Below are 17,713 nucleotides of genomic sequence, written 5' to 3' on the forward strand. Positions count from 1 at the left end.
GAAGAGTTTTCCATCCATTCTGCACATGATGTCAAACCCCATCCGTGTCACATGTCTCTATGTAATATGGAGTTGTGTCAGGAAGGGCATCCGGTGAAAACTTGTGCCAAATCAACATGCAGATCCACCTTGGATCAGTTTTTGTGCCATTTACCAGAGCTTGGCAGACATGTCATCATGGAGAAGCGTCAGGATCTTGATGAATTTCACCAGACAGCCCATTTCTTTCAGGATCTTCCACAAAAGTGGGTGTGACACACTGCTCTGGATATTAGTCAGCAGTCAAGGTCATCAAAAACATAGTCCAAAAATTTTTTTTCAGGATATCTTTGCAACCAGTCAGGCTAAATACAATGGCCGTGGCTATTCGCACAGCGGCCGTGTCCATAACCCTCATTTAATTCAGTGTTTGTTTATACAAGTAGTTCCAAGTTTTACCACCAGGTGCAAATATACGTACCAGAGTCTTGCCGTGCGAATAGCCAAATGAGAGTTAAGGACACTGCGGTGGTGCAAATAGCCACTTTCAAATACAATATCTCAAAATATTATACAGCTCTCGTGTGCATGGCTTGGTCCCACCAATATATTTCATTATGGAAGCAGATAACCTAACTTAAACCAGTACCCTCTACTAATTATACACCTGGCCTTTAAAATAAGAAAGATTGGTGTGCATTTTAAAATATTACACAATGCTCTGTACTTAATTTCCATTATATTACCGTTTTTCTATTTGTGCTAGCACAACTATGCCACGTGGTTAGCTAAGGCATGCTAAAGCTAAAATTCACGCTCTTTAGCTAACATGCTACCCCATCTGATAACTTCGAATTTAGCCTGATATTGGATTCTTCTTTTTTCTTTTTCTTCTTCTTTTCTTTTACCATTTGGCCATGTGTCTCTTCAAATCAAAATTGTCCATTGTTCAAATAACTTTCATGCTGTTTCATGTTTAAGTAGCTAGCCAAATCTGGACAGCGAGAATATTGCCATGGAAACCAGGGCGTTCAAGACAAGAAGTCAGTGACTTAGTGACTTTTACTTTCTAAACAAAATGTTTCAACATCACTCCTGCCTCTCCTGCGACCATATAAATAGATGTGGCAGAGGTGAAAATTCCTTTTTCTAAGAAAATGGGAAAACAAAATTTGACGTTCTTGGCGGATACAAACAACATTATCGAATATTACAGATTTTTATTTGGAGGCGGAGAAGAAGGGGCTTTTATTTTGAAAACACAAACCTGGAAGTAGCAGGCAGACACGTGGTTGGTCAGCTGGTTAATTTGTTGACGATGCAAACAAACCGGTTTGTGCAGAAGCGGAGGAAAAGCTTCGTCTGCAGTTAGCAGGTTAGGTCGTTACAGAAGGAGCTGAATGTGACTGCTTGTTTATTTGGTTGGTTGTTGTTCAGCAGCTAGCTGCGGTCTTTTTCTGTGACTTTTGTAGACCTGACTGAGCTGTAACCAGGAAAAGGTGCGCTGCTGTTGCTACCATGGACATCCAGGATGAGAGAAGAAGGCTGCTGGATGCTGAGGGGAATGAAGACCAGCAATCTTACCTGTCGTGAGTGATAACACACCAACGAACAAACGCTAAATGACCACAATTATCAATCAATCAATTTTCAATCAATTTTATTTATATAGCGCCAAATCACAACAAACAGTTGCCCCAAGGCAGTTTATATTGTAAGGCAAGGCCATACAATAATTACGTAAAAACCCTAACGGTCAAAACGACCCCCCTGTGAGCAAGCACTTGGCGACAGTGGGAAGGAAAAACTCCCTTTTAACAGGAAGAAACCTCCAGCAGAACCAGGCTCAGGGACGGGCGGTCTTCTGCTGGGACTGGTTGGGGCTGAGGGAGAGAACCAGGAAAAAGACATGCTGTGGAGGGGAGCAGAGATCAATCACTAATGATTAAATGCAGAGTGGTGCATACAGAGCAAAAAGAGAAAGAAACACTCAGTGCATCATGGGAACCCCCCAGCAGTCTAAGTCTATAGCAGCATAACTAAGGGATGGTTCAGGGTCACCTGATCCAGCCCTAACTATAAGCTTTAGCAAAAAGGAAAGTTTTAAGCCTAATCTTAAAAGTAGAGAGGGTGTCTGTCTCCCTGATCTGAATTGGGAGCTGGTTCCACAGGAGAGGAGCCTGAAAGCTGAAGGCTCTGCCTCCCATTCTACTCTTACAAACCCTAGGAACTACAAGTAAGCCTGCAGTCTGAGAGTGAAACGCTCTATTGGGGTGATATGGTACTGTGAGGTCCCTAAGATAAGATGGGACCTGATTATTCAAAACCTTATAAGTAAGAAGAAGAATTTTAAATTCTATTCTAGAATTAACAGGAAGCCAATGAAGAGAGGCCAATATGGGTGAGATATGCTCTCTCCTTCTAGTCCCCGTTAGTACTCTAGCTGCAGCATTTTGAATTAACTGAAGGCTTTCAGGGAACTTTTAGGACAACCTGATAATAATGAATTACAATAGTTCAGCCTAGAGGAAATAAATGCATGAATTAGTTTTTCAGCATCACTCTGAGACAAGACCTTTCTAATTTTAGAGATATTGCGTAAATGCAAAAAAGCAGTCCTACATATTTGTTTAATATGCGCATTGAATGACATATCCTGATCAAAAATGATCTAAGATTTCTCACAGTATTACTATTATGACAATCCTGCAGTTTAGCTAATTGGTGTGTGTCCTCTGGCTTCATGGATAGATAAAGCTGGGTATCATCTGCGTAACAATGAAAATTTAAGCAATGCCGTCTAATAATACTGCCTAAGGGAAGCATGTATAAAGTGAATAAAATTGGTCCTAGCACAGAACCTTGTGGAACTCCATAATTAACCTTAGTCTGTGAAGAAGATTCCCCATTTACATGAACAAATTGTAATCTATTAGATAAATATGATTCAAACCACCGCAGCGCAGTGCCTTTAATACCTATGGCATGCTGTAATCTCTGTAATAAAATTTTATGGTCAACAGTATCAAAAGCAGCACTGAGGTCTAACAGGATGAGCACAGAGATGAGTCCACTGTCTGAGGCCATAAGAAGATCATTTGTAACCTTCACTAATGCTGTTTCTGTACTATGATGAATTCTAAAACCTGACTGAAACTCTTCAAATAGACCATTCCTCTGCAGATGATCAGTTAGCTGTTTTACAACTACCCTTTCAAGAATTTTTGAGAGAAAAGGAAGGTTGGAGATTGGCCTATAATTAGCTAAGATAGCTGGGTCAAGTGATGGCTTTTTAAGTAATGGTTTAATTACTGCCACCTTAAAAGCCTGTGGTACATAGCCAACTAATAAAGATAGATTGATCATATTTAAGATTGACGCATTAAATAATGGTAGGGCTTCCTTGAGCAGCCTGGTAGGAATGGGGTCTAATAGACATGTTGATGGTTTGGATGAAGTAACTAATGAAAATAACTCAGACAGAGAGAGAGAGAAAGAGTCTAACCAAATACCGGCATCACTGAAAGCAGCCAAAGATAACGATACGTCTTTGGGATGGTTATGAGTAATTTTTTCTCTAATAGTTAAAATTTTATTAGCAAAGAAAGTCATGAAGTCATTACTAGTTAAAGTTAAAGGAATACTCGGCTCAATAGAGCTCTGACTCTTTGTCAGCCTGGCTACAGTGCTGAAAAGAAACCTGGGGTTGTTCTTATTTTCTACAATTATGGACTTTGCTATTCTGTTTGCTTCAGCTACCACTGAATGATATTTACATAACGAAATAATGTTTGAACACAAAGGTTGAAAAAAAATCATGCTGGATTTTGTTCATTAATATTTCACTTAAATTGATTATTAATTTACAAAACGACATACCGATATGTTTACCACTATTTCCTAGAATAAAAAAAAAATGTTTTTAAATCGTTGCTTTTGTTCAGCTACAGTCCAGAACACAAATACACTCCCTTTGTGATGATCTACAACAGCTACAACAAGCGAATTACATTAGGTGCTTAAACCCAACAATGTTTACAATCTATGGTAGTTAAATGATTTACATTACATGAATAAAAAAAACTACTGTTGTCATATTAAAACATTTTCAGCAGTCTAATGTTTAAGAATTGTGTCTTGTAAGGCAATTCCTTTGTTTCTACAAACTACTGAAAACGTACAGGCAGCCGGGGGGAATCGAACCCACTCAACCTTCTTGCTGTGAGGCAACAGTGCTAACCACTAATCCACTGTGCTGTCCACTCTTTCCTTCCTTAACTAGCTTTTCATCAACCAAAAAAGGTTTCTTTCAAACAAAGCAGTTATTAAAGGGAAGTACTGCAGTCATTGGTTGCCAACAGAGTTTTAATGTGGGCATGTAGAAGTACAGTTAACGTGTCCTTTGTTACATATTGTACAACTTTTCAGCAAGCTAATACAACTCACCAGGTCTAAAAACAGATACTGTAGCCAACAATATCCTATAGATCAGCGGTGGGCAAAGGTGTGGCATGAAGGGCTTGGACAGTGCAGGGTTTTCTTGAAACTGATCACCTCAGCAGATGGTTTAACTGATGGGCTCCTCCCCTTGATTTTAAAATTTTGATTTATTTATGAAATTTTATACTGAGGTGATTGTAGCAAGGAAAACCCACCCCTACTTGGCCATTCATGCCAGCACCTGCCATAGACACTGGGTTGATCATCCTCAAAAATCCATTTTTATGACCAGTTTCTGTGCCTTTTGCTGTAAATTACCTTGTGTGTGCTTTTTATATGTGTTCATGTACCGGGCCGGCTTATGTGTTTGTGTGTGTCGTTTGTCGTCATGAGGCCGGTCATGGTTTGCTCAGCCCTGCTGTTGACCTAAGGCAGGACATACGGTACATCTGGAGCTGGTCCCCGGGCGCCTAAAGGCGACTTCTGCTCCTAACTGGCAATTAGAATGGGTTAAATGCAGTAAACACATTTCATTGTGCAGGGAACATGTTCCTTTGTGCATATGACAATAAAATTCTTTTGAATCCTTGAATCCTTTGAATCCTTGAAATTGAATGAGACTGGTTTCACCCAACCCCCTTGCCCGCTGCCTCTAGCATGAGAGAAGAGAAGTCCAACATGCTGCGTGGACGTGACTCACAACAAGAGTCCAGGCATCAGTGTCTGTGATGCACACGTTGAAATAAAGACATTTCATATCTATATGTTGCTCATAATAAATGAGTTCCTGCATCCACATTGCACGCTTAGAATTGTGACAGTGAACTCAAACATATTTAACTGTAAAAGATAGTTAAAACCTGATTTTTGCACAGTATGAGTCTTTTTTTCAAGAGGAATTGTTGAAGTTATAGGTTTGGCAGCAGGATGCCTCAAAAAGGTATGACTGGATTTTGTGGAGGAATGGGTCATAGTTCAAGGAACAGTTGATTAGATTTTGAAACCAATGGGTGTCATCTCAATCTTATCAATTCTTCTTTGTCCCAAAGCTCATGCTTCAATGAGCATTCATTGAAATCCTTCAGTAACCTTTAACTGTATTGTGCTGAAACAAACAAATAACAGGATAATCAGAGTACTGTTGGGTCTTGGCAGTGATAAATGTCCTCTTTGAGTGCCCTCTGTTTCATTATTAACACTGTTGCTGATTAATTTTTCTATTGATCAAGCAATTGAGTTCACTGTTTCAGCACTGTAAGGATTGCTTGTTAAAATGACATTTTAGTGGTCTACAGTTTTACATTTGTACGTGTGTGTACACATCAGAATAACCTTTATTGACCAAGTATCCACAAGAATACAAGGAATTTGACTTCAGTTTGAGCTGCACTCTCTCTGTACGGCATGTATAAATATATGTATGTAGACATTACTGTTGTGATCATGTGTATCACAACAAGCTTTGGCCTCTGTCTCTGCAGCAAAGTGAAGAATAAGAAGCTGTATCTGGCTACGTTTGTGTCTGTGCTGGGCCCAATGAGCTTTGGCTTTGTGTTGGGCTACAGTTCTCCCGCCATCCCAGAACTGTGCAGGATCGCAGACCCCAGGCTGAGACTTGACAAAGACCAGGCGTCATGGTTTGGGGTATGACAGCAGCCATGATTTTTAAAGATCTCACACACACACACACCTGGTTTCTTCCCACTTCCAAAAACATGCAGGTTATGTGAAATAGAAACTTTGAATTGTTCATAGGTGTGCGTGCGGCTATGAATGTTTGTCTATATGTGGCCCTGCCATAGACTGGTGTCCTGTCCAAGCTGTACCCTCTCCTGTGACAGCTGTGATAGGCTCCAGACCCCCCCATGTGACCCGTAATTGATCTAAGTAGGTATAGAAAATGTATGGAGATGTGTGATTGAGAAGTTTTCAGCCTGAGCCAGAAAAAATAGGGTGTGGTTCTTCATCTTTTGCATTCCGAGAAACCAATGTTTCTCAACATTACACCCAGTGAGTCAAACTTTCACATGTTCTTGAGAACATGTGCTGGGTTTTCCAGCATGACAATGACCTCAGACACACAGCCATGTTACTTGGCATGTTACACATGACCCCAAACACACAGCCAGGGTAACTAAGGAGGGGCTCCGTAAGAAGCATTTCAAGGTCCTGGAGTGGCCTGGCCAGTCTCCAGACCTGAACTCAATAGAAAAGCTTTGGAGGGAGCTGAAACTCCAAACCTGAAAGATTTGGAGAAGATCTGTATGGAGGAGTGGACCAAAATTCCTCCTGCAGTGTGTGCAAACCTGGTGGAAAAACTACAGGAAACGTTTGACCTCTGTAATTGCAAACAAAGGCTACTGTACCAAATATTAACATTGATTTTCACAGGTGTTCAAATACTTATTTGCAGCAGTAACATACAAAGAAATTATTTTAAAAAATCATACATTGTGATTTCCGGATTTTTTTTTTAGATCATGTCTCTCACAGTGGACATGCACCTAAGATGACAATTTCAGACCCCTCCATGATTTCTAAGTGGGAGAACTTGCAAAATCGCAGGGTGTTCAAATACTTATTTTCCTCACTGTATATATGGAATGTCAATGGTATGGATGACTGTTTTTGTCAACAAAACGGAGTTAAAAATGCAGACCTTATGAACTAATTTAAAAATAACTTTATCACTTTAATACTTTCACTACAGACTGCATCTCAGAATAATAAATATATTTTGTATGTGAGAAATGAAACATTACTATGGGAATTCATTAAGTTCTGTCATATCTGAGGTGGTTCTATGCTTGTTTTTAGTCCATTGTGACACTGGGGGCGGCGGCAGGTGGCCTTCTGGGCGGCTGGATGGTTGACAAGATTGGCAGGAAGCTCAGCCTGATGTTGTGCTCGCTACCCTTTGTTTTCGGCTACACCGTCGTCATCGCCGCACAGAACGTGTGGATGCTGTATGTCGGCCGGGTGCTCACTGGTGTCGCCAGCGGAGTCACCTCACTGGTTGTCCCGGTAAGAAGCATGGGGTCTATTTTTATTATGATGTTGTTGTTCAGACTTTTTAAAAATCAGAGATGTGTGATCATAATCTTGTCAACCTACATAAACTTGAGTTTTTTCTCAATTAAACTGATTGTGCTTCTGTTAATGAAGCAACTTGTTTAAAGAACAACTTCAGCAAAAGTATTTTCTCAAAATACTCAAAAGAGGTGAAGAAAAGCATTTAGTGAAGCATGGTGGCCAAGCAGTGCTTAATTTGTAAAGTGGGAGGTCCCGGAGCGCAGAGGATGGGTGGCTCCGGTGCAGGAAAAAAAAAAAAGAAGGGTTGGGGGGGGCTTGCGAACAATGCTGTGCGCCACACCAAAAATAAACTGGGCATGTATTGTAGGCCTAACACTAGTCACACCAAATCCAGATAGAGTACAAATTCCTCAGTGGTCCCTCGTTTATCGCGGGAGTTACGTTCTCCACATTCACACCGGGCGCAACGCGAGCGACTGCAGCCACAGGTTGCCATGTAATCCCTATGTAAGGACGTGTTTTGGCACCAAACCGTGCAGCGCGACGCGAGTGAAGCGATTTTGAGCGTTTTGCGCGTTTGTGGCGCGATATTGCGTCACGTCGTGTTGCCCTCCTCCCAAGTTTAAAAATCTGAACTTTTTCGTCTCATCGCGCCGCGATGACCAATCAGGGACTGAATATGTAGTGACGTGGAGATGTCTGGAGTATGACTGAAGATGTGAACATGTCCTGTATCTGGTAGCAGCCTGTGAGCAGGACTTATGTCTCTTTTGTCCTTTATTTCACAATCATGACAGAGTTTTTGGAGCGAGCAGCAGCCCCCACAGCAGTGGGAGCGGAGTTTCTTTTTCTTTTCTTTTTTTTACGTGCGCACGCGAGGGAATCATCCATGGAGAGTATTTTTCTTATTAACTACACAGATGTATAATAAAGCAAATGGTGACTGGTTTCTAAAGACAATTATGACAGAGTTTTTTTTGGGAAAGAGCGAGGAGCAGCCTCACAGCAAGCAGCGGAGTTTCGTTCTTTCTTCTTTTTTTTTCTTTTTTTTTGCGTGCGCGCTTTGAGCGAATCGTCTGTGTGGAGAATATTTTATTAATTAACTCCACAGATGTATAATAAAACAAATGGTGACTGGTTTCTAAACACAATTATGACAGAGTTTTTTGGGGGAGGAGCGACATGCAGCAAGCAGCGGAGTTTCTTTTTTTTTTTTTTTTTTTTTTTTTTTTTTTATTGTTTACATGTGCGCGCGTGAACGGGACAGTTGGTCCTCAAAGTGGGTCCCGCAGAGGTGGAAGGACCACTGAAAGCGGCCGTCATCCAGACGCAGCTCCTGCAGCAAATAATGGTACTCTCTGTATTGGGAGCTTTTCACAACAACTCGCTCCGTGTGAAAGGTCCGTCATGATGACTTGACACCGAGTGGAATGGAAGCTCCTCCTATTTGATGATGCACCGGGGCGAATTTTCGCAGCGAAAGTCCACCCAAGCAGAGCGACACACCGGGCGAAGGAGGCGTGTCCGTCACCACGCGACCCCCACGAATTTGTAGCGTCTGATCGTGCCCGGTGTGAACGCGGCGGAAATCCGTGAAGTAGCGCTATTTTTTACACTTATTATAGATGTTTTAAGGCTGTAAAACCCCTCACTACACACTTTTCTCAAACAGGCATTAACGTTTTCTCACTTTTCTCTCTTGTGTAAACACTCTCTTTTTTTCTTCTGTGTGAGAAGATTATAAACAGACACACGCAGAACACAATGCGCGGCTCTCCCTTCACTCACTGCCTCCGGGGGTACGGATGCGGGACCCGCAAAGAATCCAAGTCCTCTCTCGGTGGCCACGGAGCTCTGCGAGTACGGTCAACATCCGGATCAAAACAGCGAGCGTAGCCTCTGGACCTGTTGCCAGATTTGGTGCAATTCTGCACAGCAGACAGGAGGGTGGCGGTGTGATTGGCAGTGAGAGCAATCGCGGTGATTTTTTTTTTTTATATTTTGTTAGTCAAGAGAGGTGGCGGATCACGGATCCAGTATAAATAGCTGGATCAAATTAAGCCCTGTGGCCAAGTGATTAGTGCATTTGTTTTTGACACAGAAGGTTCTCTGTTCAAGACCACCAGTGCCCACTCTCTATGTAATGTGGAGTTGCATCAGGAAGGACATCCAATGTAAAACCTGTGCCAACTCCACATGCAGATCCCCATTTTAACCACTGTGGCAACCCCTAATGAAAAGGGACAAGGCCAAATAACTTGCTGGGTCGGAGGGACATATAAAACTAAAGTGGAATGTATGTTTTGAACAATGTTGTTGTAGTTCCTGTGGATCCTTTCTGTATCAAGAGTTTTGAACAGGTCAGTGGATTATCCCGAGGAACAGGTAGCACCGGTTGATCACATCACAATGTCACTGTCAGCCTGTGACTATATACACAACCTGGAAGCGGTGCCCTGTTAAAAAAACAAATTAATTTGCAGGTTCTGTTCTGCGAGTGCCTCACCATTAAAATGCTTGGCGTAGAGTTTCTGCATCTGAAAGACCTCATTTCCCTTTTAAAATAAATAAATGTCACATGCATAAATCGGTTACTGATCATATGTATGCCGCTATAAAGTTACCAGGTGCATTTGAGATGGCCTTTGGCTGAATTGTTAGACTGACATGAACTACAGTCTACAAGAATGTAGTGTAAAGAGGCCACTGAGAAATCAGAGCGATTTTGGTTCCTGTGGGTCCCAACCAGAACCAGGGCTGGATTAATGTATGATTAATAAATTCAACATTTGCAGCCTACTTATGTCCTCTAACATACTGTGTATCTATCCCTCATGCCACAGACCGAGCATTAGCATAATACTCTGATTAATCAGATCTCAGTTTCCTTGTAAATTTACTTGAGTGTGAATTTGTATAACACATTTGTGCCAGATGTCATGTTATGCCAATAATGTAGGCTACACCTACTGTAAACAGGCAAGAATAAGTTGTCAGAACAGCTGTACCCTGAAGTACACGTTCTTGTATGTGCAGGAAACCCTGTTCTGTAATGCAGTGTTTACAGACACACACACACACAGACACACGTGTATGTACGTGTATATTTATTTCAATTTATTTAGTTTATATAGCACCAAAGTACAACAAAGCTGCCTCAAGGCACCTCACACAAATAAGGTCTAACCTTACTAACCCCGAGAGCAAGCACACAGGCAACAGTTGTAAGGAATAACTACCTCTGATGATTTGAGGAAGAAACCTCAAGCAGAGCAAACACAAAGGGGTGACCCACTGCTTAGGGCATTCTACCAAAAAGGTTTACAATACAGAACACAACACAGCAACAACTGATGAGAGCCCATGTGTGTGTGTATGTGTGTGTGTGTGTGTGTATATATATATATATATATATATATATATGTGTGTGTATATATATACACACAATGTAATATACACACAATGTATAATAATGCATGCTCCTTTGAAACATCCATCCATCCATTTTCTTCTGCTTTATCCGGAGTTGAGTCGCGGGGGCAGCAGCTCAAGCAAAGCTGCCCAGACCTCCCGATCCACACACACCTCCCCCAGCTCCTCCGGGGGAACCCCAAGGCGTTCCCAAGCCAGCCGAGAGATGTAGTCCCTTGAGACTGGGATAGTACAATGACTTATTAGATGCTCAATAATATTCTTCCTGAATAATGATTTTGTTCTCATTTTCATTCAGTTGTATATTTCTGAGATGGCTCATGAACGGGTCCGTGGGACACTGGGTTCCTGCGTCCAGCTCATGGTCGTGCTCGGCATCATGGGAGTGTATCTTGCAGGTAAGTGGCAATGTGAGGTGTATTTGAAGACTAACTTTGATCTGACTCTGTAGCACCTACCTTAAACATGTATGCACACCATTTAGGAGAGGAAAACTCAACTATTCTAGACCAATATGACCCCAATGAACCACTTGGGATATGTGCTAAAAGCCCTACCCAGGACAAATAGCCCAAAAATGACATTTGCTGTCCCTGAAATGTAGTGTTTGGTCAGTAGTTTGTGACTCTCATCCTCCTGCTTTGCAGTAGGAACAGAGATCATTTCTAGTGCGTGCAGACTGGGTGACTGCTGTCAATCCAATCAGAGAAATGTTTACATTTTCTGGAAATTAGAATATTAAATAGTAACAACCATATAGCCTCATATACAGTATGCATTTTTCACCACAAATCGACAGTTTTAGAGATAAATTAGACCTGCATATGGTGCTACAAGAGGGAGACAGTGTGTAGTGGAATATTGGTAGTAAAATCACATTTCCTTTATTTTTGGTCAATTCACTGAAAACACCTTTAAGTAAAACAAAATGGTGAGAGGCCACCTAAAATAGTGATTATGATGCTATTACAAATGGTATTACATTATAGAAAATACTACATAAATCATGTACACTACTGCATCAGGTCCAGGATCCTTTTCAAGTTTGTCAGAGAGGAGAGTGGAAGTGGAGGAGATAGAAGAGGGTACAGATTCAGATGATGAAGATCCACCAAGTGTGAGTGCAGAAAGACACAGAGAGTGAGAACACTGAAAATCAAGCTGAAGATGTTGAATGAGATTTAGACAAAGAGGATGGACTAAATGAGAGCAAAGAGAGACTCAGAAACATGACAGAGATTGAGGACATAGAAAATCAACCTAATGTTGAAGTATCTGAAGAGGAAGAAGATAATCTTCTGACAGATGACCCTGGTTTGTGGCCAGCAGATTTTACTGATCGGGATAGGGCAAGGATGGTGAGGAAACTGGCCACAAGAGAAAAACGAAGTGGATGTGCTATGTGATTCAGAGGGGAAGCCATTATCTGACTACTTTAATTATAAAAAAGCAGCCAATAAAAGAGAAAAGATAACAAGACTGGCTGACTTTTAGCCAAAGTAATAACTCACTTTATTGCATACCATGTGTGCCTTTCTCCCGTGTTCAGAAAAGGCCTTCCGCTAGTGCACTGACCAGTCTAAGTGGGTATAAAATGCGTGATATGAAGTGGTGCCGAAAGTATAACAGATTCCCAATTCATGGGAGGAGTGAAGCACATAGAGACTCCTACTTAAGATGAAAGAATCTGTAATGAAAGACGGTGATGTTGATGTTCTGTTAAATAAGAAGATAGAAGAAAAAAGTTGGGCCATCTTGGAAAGATTCTTAGATGTAACCCTACACTTGGAATCAATGAACCTGCCTTTCAGGGGCAAAACCAAAGACCTAGATGACATTCATAATGGCAGTTTCCTAGGCACACTAGAGCTCTTGCCCCATAATCCTCTGCTGAAAGAACACTTTCAAAAAATGAGGGACAACAAACAAAAGCAAAAAGAAGGAAAAGGAACCAAGCTGACACATTATTTCACCTCTGACAGTCAAAAGGAGTTATTCAGTTATGTGGTAGATGACTTTTGAAAACAGTTGTCCAGAAAAGGGAGGATGCCATATATTATTCAGTCATCTGTGGTGCCACACCAGACATTTCCCATACTGAGCAACAATTTGTGCTACTGCTATATGTGAAATATGACAAAGAAACAGATCATTGGGAGATTACTGAAAGGTTCCTTCTTCATGACCATGGGACAGACATCATTGATGGCAGAGGCCAAGGTTATGACAACGGAGCAAACATGTCAGGGAAAATCAAGGGAGTCCAAGCTTGAATACTGAAGAAAAATAATCAGGCTACTTACTCACCTTGTGCCTCCCATACATTAAATCTTCTTGGTGTGCATGCTGCGGAAACGAGCCCAAAAGTGTCTACATAATGTGGCTGCATAAATCGCCTGTACACATTTGTAAGTGCTAGCACAGAGCGATGGGCCGTCTGCAAAGCAAAAACAGGTTGGTCATTGCATCACTTATCTATTACCTGCTGGAGTGCAAGGCTTAAACCTTCAGCAAAACACCTACCTTCTGTCATCAAAGCCCTTGATAGCATCATTATGGCATGCAATCTCACCAGTGAAGCAAGATCAGAAGCTAATGGTCTTAGAAAATATTTTATGTCATTTGATGGCATTCTCACTGTCTGGCTGAAAGCAATGCAAAGGCTGGGAACAGGAATATTATTCTCCAGTCAGGAAAAATATCACTTAACATAGAGGCAGCCAATATCGGAGCCTTGACAGAAGAGATGCAGTCTTTAAGACAGACGTCTCAAACTCATTCCAAAAAGGGCCGAGAGGGTGCAGGCTTTCTTTGCCACCACCCACTCTACCAGGTGATTTCACTGATTAACATCACTTTGAGCAGGTGGAATCACTTAATCAGTAGCTTGCCTCTACTGGTGGTTGGCTCTCACTGCGGTATTGTATCACTTCCTGTTCCGGAGCACAGCAGTGTTTTTCTGTATCTGTTAGCTGTTTAATCTGCGCAGTTAGATTGATCTAGTTATCTAGATTACGATTTGTTTCCCAGTGTAATCTTTACGTGCCTTAACTAAAGCACTCCTTCTGCTGAATCACCTCTAAATTATTTACACATTATTCACTTTGCGTGTTTTTAGGAATCCGCTAGCTTAGCGTAGATACTAGCTCTTAGCCGATTTAGCATGGCGGCTTCTCCTGTCTCTCCCGCACTTTTCTGCTCTGGGTGTGAAATGTTTAGTTATTCCTCGGTCTCCTTTAGCAGTAACGGTACTTGTAATAAGTGTAGCTTATTCGTAGTTTTGGAGGCCAGGCTGGGCGAATTGGAGACTCGGCTCCGCACCGTGGAAAATTCTACAGCTAGCCAGGCCCCTGTAGTCGGTGCGGACCAAGGTAGCTTAGCCGCCGTTAGTTCCCCCCTGGCAGATCCCGAGCAGCCGGGAAAGCAGGCTGACTGGGTGACTGTGAGGAGGAAGCGTAGCCCTAAACAGAAGCCCCGTGTACACCGCCAACCCGTTCACATCTCTAACCGTTTTTCCCCACTCGACGACACACCCGCCGAGGATCAAACTCTGGTTATTGGCGACTCTGTTTTGCGAAATGTGAAGTTAGCGACACCAGCAACCATAGTCAATTGTCTTCCGGGGGCCAGAGCAGGCGACATTGAAGGAAATTTGAAACTGCTGGCTAAGGCTAAGCGTAAATTTGGTAAGATTGTAATTCACGTCGGCAGTAATGACACCCGGTTACGCCAATCGGAGGTCACGAAAATTAACATTAAATCGGTGTGTAGCTTTGCAAAAACAATGTCGGACTCTGTAGTTTTCTCTGGACGCCTCCCCAATCAGACCGGGAGTGACATGTTTAGCCGCATGTTCTCCTTGAATTGCTGGCTGTCTGAGTGGTGTAACATTTACATTTACTCTGATGGACTACCCAGCAGTAGGGAATAAGTTTCATTACACTAGAAGTCTTTCAGAAAGCGCTGTAACTAGGTTTAAAGATATGATTCCTTCTTTATGTTCTCTAATGCCATATACCAACACAGTGCAGAGTAGCTACCTAAACTCTGTAAGTGAGATAGAGTATCTCGTCAATAGTTTTACATCCTCATTGAAGACAACTTTGGATGCTATAGCTCCTCTAAAAAAGAGTGCTTTAAATCAGAAGTGCCTGACTCCGTGGTATAACTCACAAACTCGTAGCTTAAAGCAGATAACCCGTAAGTTGGAGAGGAAATGGCGTCTCACTAATTTAGAAGATCTTCACTTAGCCTGGAAAAAGAGTCTGTTGCTCTATAAAAAAAAGCCCTCCGTAAAGCTAGGACATCTTTCTACTCATCACTAATTGAAGAAAATAAGAACCCCAGGTTTCTTTTCAGCACTGTAGCCAGGCTGACAAAGAGTCAGAGCTCTATTGAGCTGAGTATTCCATTAACTTTAACTAGTAATGACTTCATGACTTTCTTTGCTAACAAAATTTTAACTATTAGAGAAAAAATTACTCATAACCATCCCAAAGACGTATCGTTATCTTTGGCTGCTTTCATTGATGCCGGTATTTGGTTAGACTCTTTCTCTCCGATTGTTCTGTCTGAGTTATTTTCATTAGTTACTTCATCCAAACCATCAACATGTTTATTAGACCCCATTCCTACCAGGCTACTCAAGGAAGCCCTACCATTATTTAATGCTTCGATCTTAAATATGATCAATCTATCTTTGTTAGTTGGCTATGTACCACAGGGTTTTAAGGTGGCAGTAATTAAACCATTACTTAAAAAGCCATCACTTGACCCAGCTATCTTAGCTAATTATAGGCCAATCTCCAACCTTCCTTTTCTCTCAAAAATTCTTGAAAGGGTAGTTGTAAAACAGCTAACTGATCATCTGCAGAGGAATGGTCTATTTGAAGAGTTTCAGTCAGGTTTTAGAATTCATCATAGTACAGAAACAGCATTAGTGAAGGTTACAAATGATCTTCTTATGGCCTCGGACAGTGGACTCATCTCTGTGCTTGTTCTGTTAGACCTCAGTGCTGATTTTGATACTGTTGACCATAAAATTGTATTACAGAGATTAGAGCATGCCATAGGTATTAAAGGCACTGCGCTGTGGTGGTTTGAATCATATTTGTCTAATAGATTACAATTTGTTCATGTAAATGGGGAATCTTTTTCACAGACTAAAGTTAATTATGGAGTTCCACAAGGTTCTGTGCTAGGACCAATTTTATTCACTTTATACATGCTTCCCTTAGGCAGTATTATTAGACGGTATTGCTTAAATTTTCATTGTTACGCAGATGATACCCAGCTTTATCTATCCATGAAGCCAGAGGACACACACCAATTAGCTAAACTGCAGGATTGTCTTACAGACATAAAGACATGGATGACCTCTAATTTCCTGCTTTTAAACTCAGATAAAACTGAAGTTATTGTACTTGGCCCCACAAATCTTAGAAACATGGTGTCTAACCAGATCCTTACTCTGGATGGCATTACCCTGACCTCTAGTAATACTGTGAGAAATCTTGGAGTCATTATTTGATCAGGATATGTCATTCAAAGCGCATATTAAACAAATATGTAGGACTGCTTTTTTGCATTTACGCAATATCTCTAAAATCAGAAAGGTCTTGTCTCAGAGTGATGCTGAAAAACTAATTCATGCATTTATTTCCTCTAGGCTGGACTATTGTAATTCATTATTATCAGGTTGTCCTAAAAGTTCCCTAAAAAGCCTTCAGTTAATTCAAAATGCTGCAGCTAGAGTACTGACGGGGACTAGAAGGAGAGAGCATATCTCACCCATATTGGCCTATCTTCATTGGCTTCCTGTTAATTCTAGAATAGAATTTAAAATTCTTCTTCTTGCTTATAAGGTTTTGAATAATCAGGTCCCATCTTATCTTAGGGACCTCGTAGTACCATATCACCCCAATAGAGCGCTTCGCTCTCAGACTGCAGGCTTACTTGTAGTTCCTAGGGTTTGTAAGAGTAGAATGGGAGGCAGAGCCTTCAGCTTTCAGGCTCCTCTCCTGTGGAACCAGCTCCCAATTCAGATCAGGGAGACAGACACCCTCTCTACTTTTAAGATTAGGCTTAAAACTTTCCTTTTTGCTAAAGTTTATAGTTAGGGCTGGATCAGGTGACCCTGAATCATCCCTTAGTTATGCTGCTATAGACGTAGACTGCTGGGGGGTTCCCATGATGCACTGTTTCTTTCTCTTTTTGCTCTGTATGCACCACTCTGCATTTAATCATTAGTGATCGATCTCTGCTCCCCTCCACAGCATGTCTTTTTCCTGGTTCTCTCCCTCAGCCCCAACCAGTCCCAGCAGAAGACTGCCCCTCCCTGAGCCTGGTTCTGCTGGAGGTTTCTTCCTGTTAAAAGGGAGTTTTTCCTTCCCACTGTAGCCAAGTGCTTGCTCACAGGGGGTCGTTTTGACCGTTGGGGTTTTACATAATTATTGTATGGCCTTGCCTTACAATATAAAGCGCCTTGGGGCAACTGTTTGTGATTTGGCGCTATATAAAAAAATTGATTGATTGAATTGATTGATTGAACATGCCGTACGCTAAAACCCAGATACTGTCGTAGGCACAAAAAATTAATATGTATCAAAGTATGCGTGCGCATGGATCCAAGCACGTTCCTTTTGTACATCCCAATCAACGTGGAATTGAGTGCACATGCAAAAGTACCAAACGCCGCCCTTTCCACGCCCTCATTTAAATATGTAAATGTATTTACATATGAACAAAGAAAATAAATTATACTGAGTGTGAGCTACAGATGAATGGAAATGAAGTGGAGACACACAGGGGTATTTTATTTGGTACCCTG

General features: G+C 41.6%; 1 protein-coding gene across 2 annotated transcripts in view; it reads left to right on the plus strand.

Annotated features, from left to right (window-relative positions):
• Positions 1–1,280: 1,280 nt before the first annotated feature.
• Positions 1,281–17,713, plus strand: part of LOC117511157 (solute carrier family 2, facilitated glucose transporter member 8-like) — a 37,412-nt gene continuing 20,979 nt past the window's right edge. The window contains exons 1-5 of one of the 2 annotated variants that reach the window (XM_034171138.1): positions 1,281–1,354; positions 1,452–1,568; positions 5,901–6,063; positions 7,237–7,443; positions 11,183–11,282. In XM_034171138.1, the coding sequence (XP_034027029.1) occupies positions 1,498–1,568; positions 5,901–6,063; positions 7,237–7,443; positions 11,183–11,282 (541 nt within the window). In that variant the 5' untranslated portion in view covers positions 1,281–1,354; positions 1,452–1,497. The other variant, XM_034171137.1, reaches the window with a different exon arrangement.

Source organism: Thalassophryne amazonica, chromosome 5 (assembly GCF_902500255.1).
Source record: "Thalassophryne amazonica chromosome 5, fThaAma1.1, whole genome shotgun sequence".
Taxonomy (NCBI): domain Eukaryota; kingdom Metazoa; phylum Chordata; class Actinopteri; order Batrachoidiformes; family Batrachoididae; genus Thalassophryne; species Thalassophryne amazonica.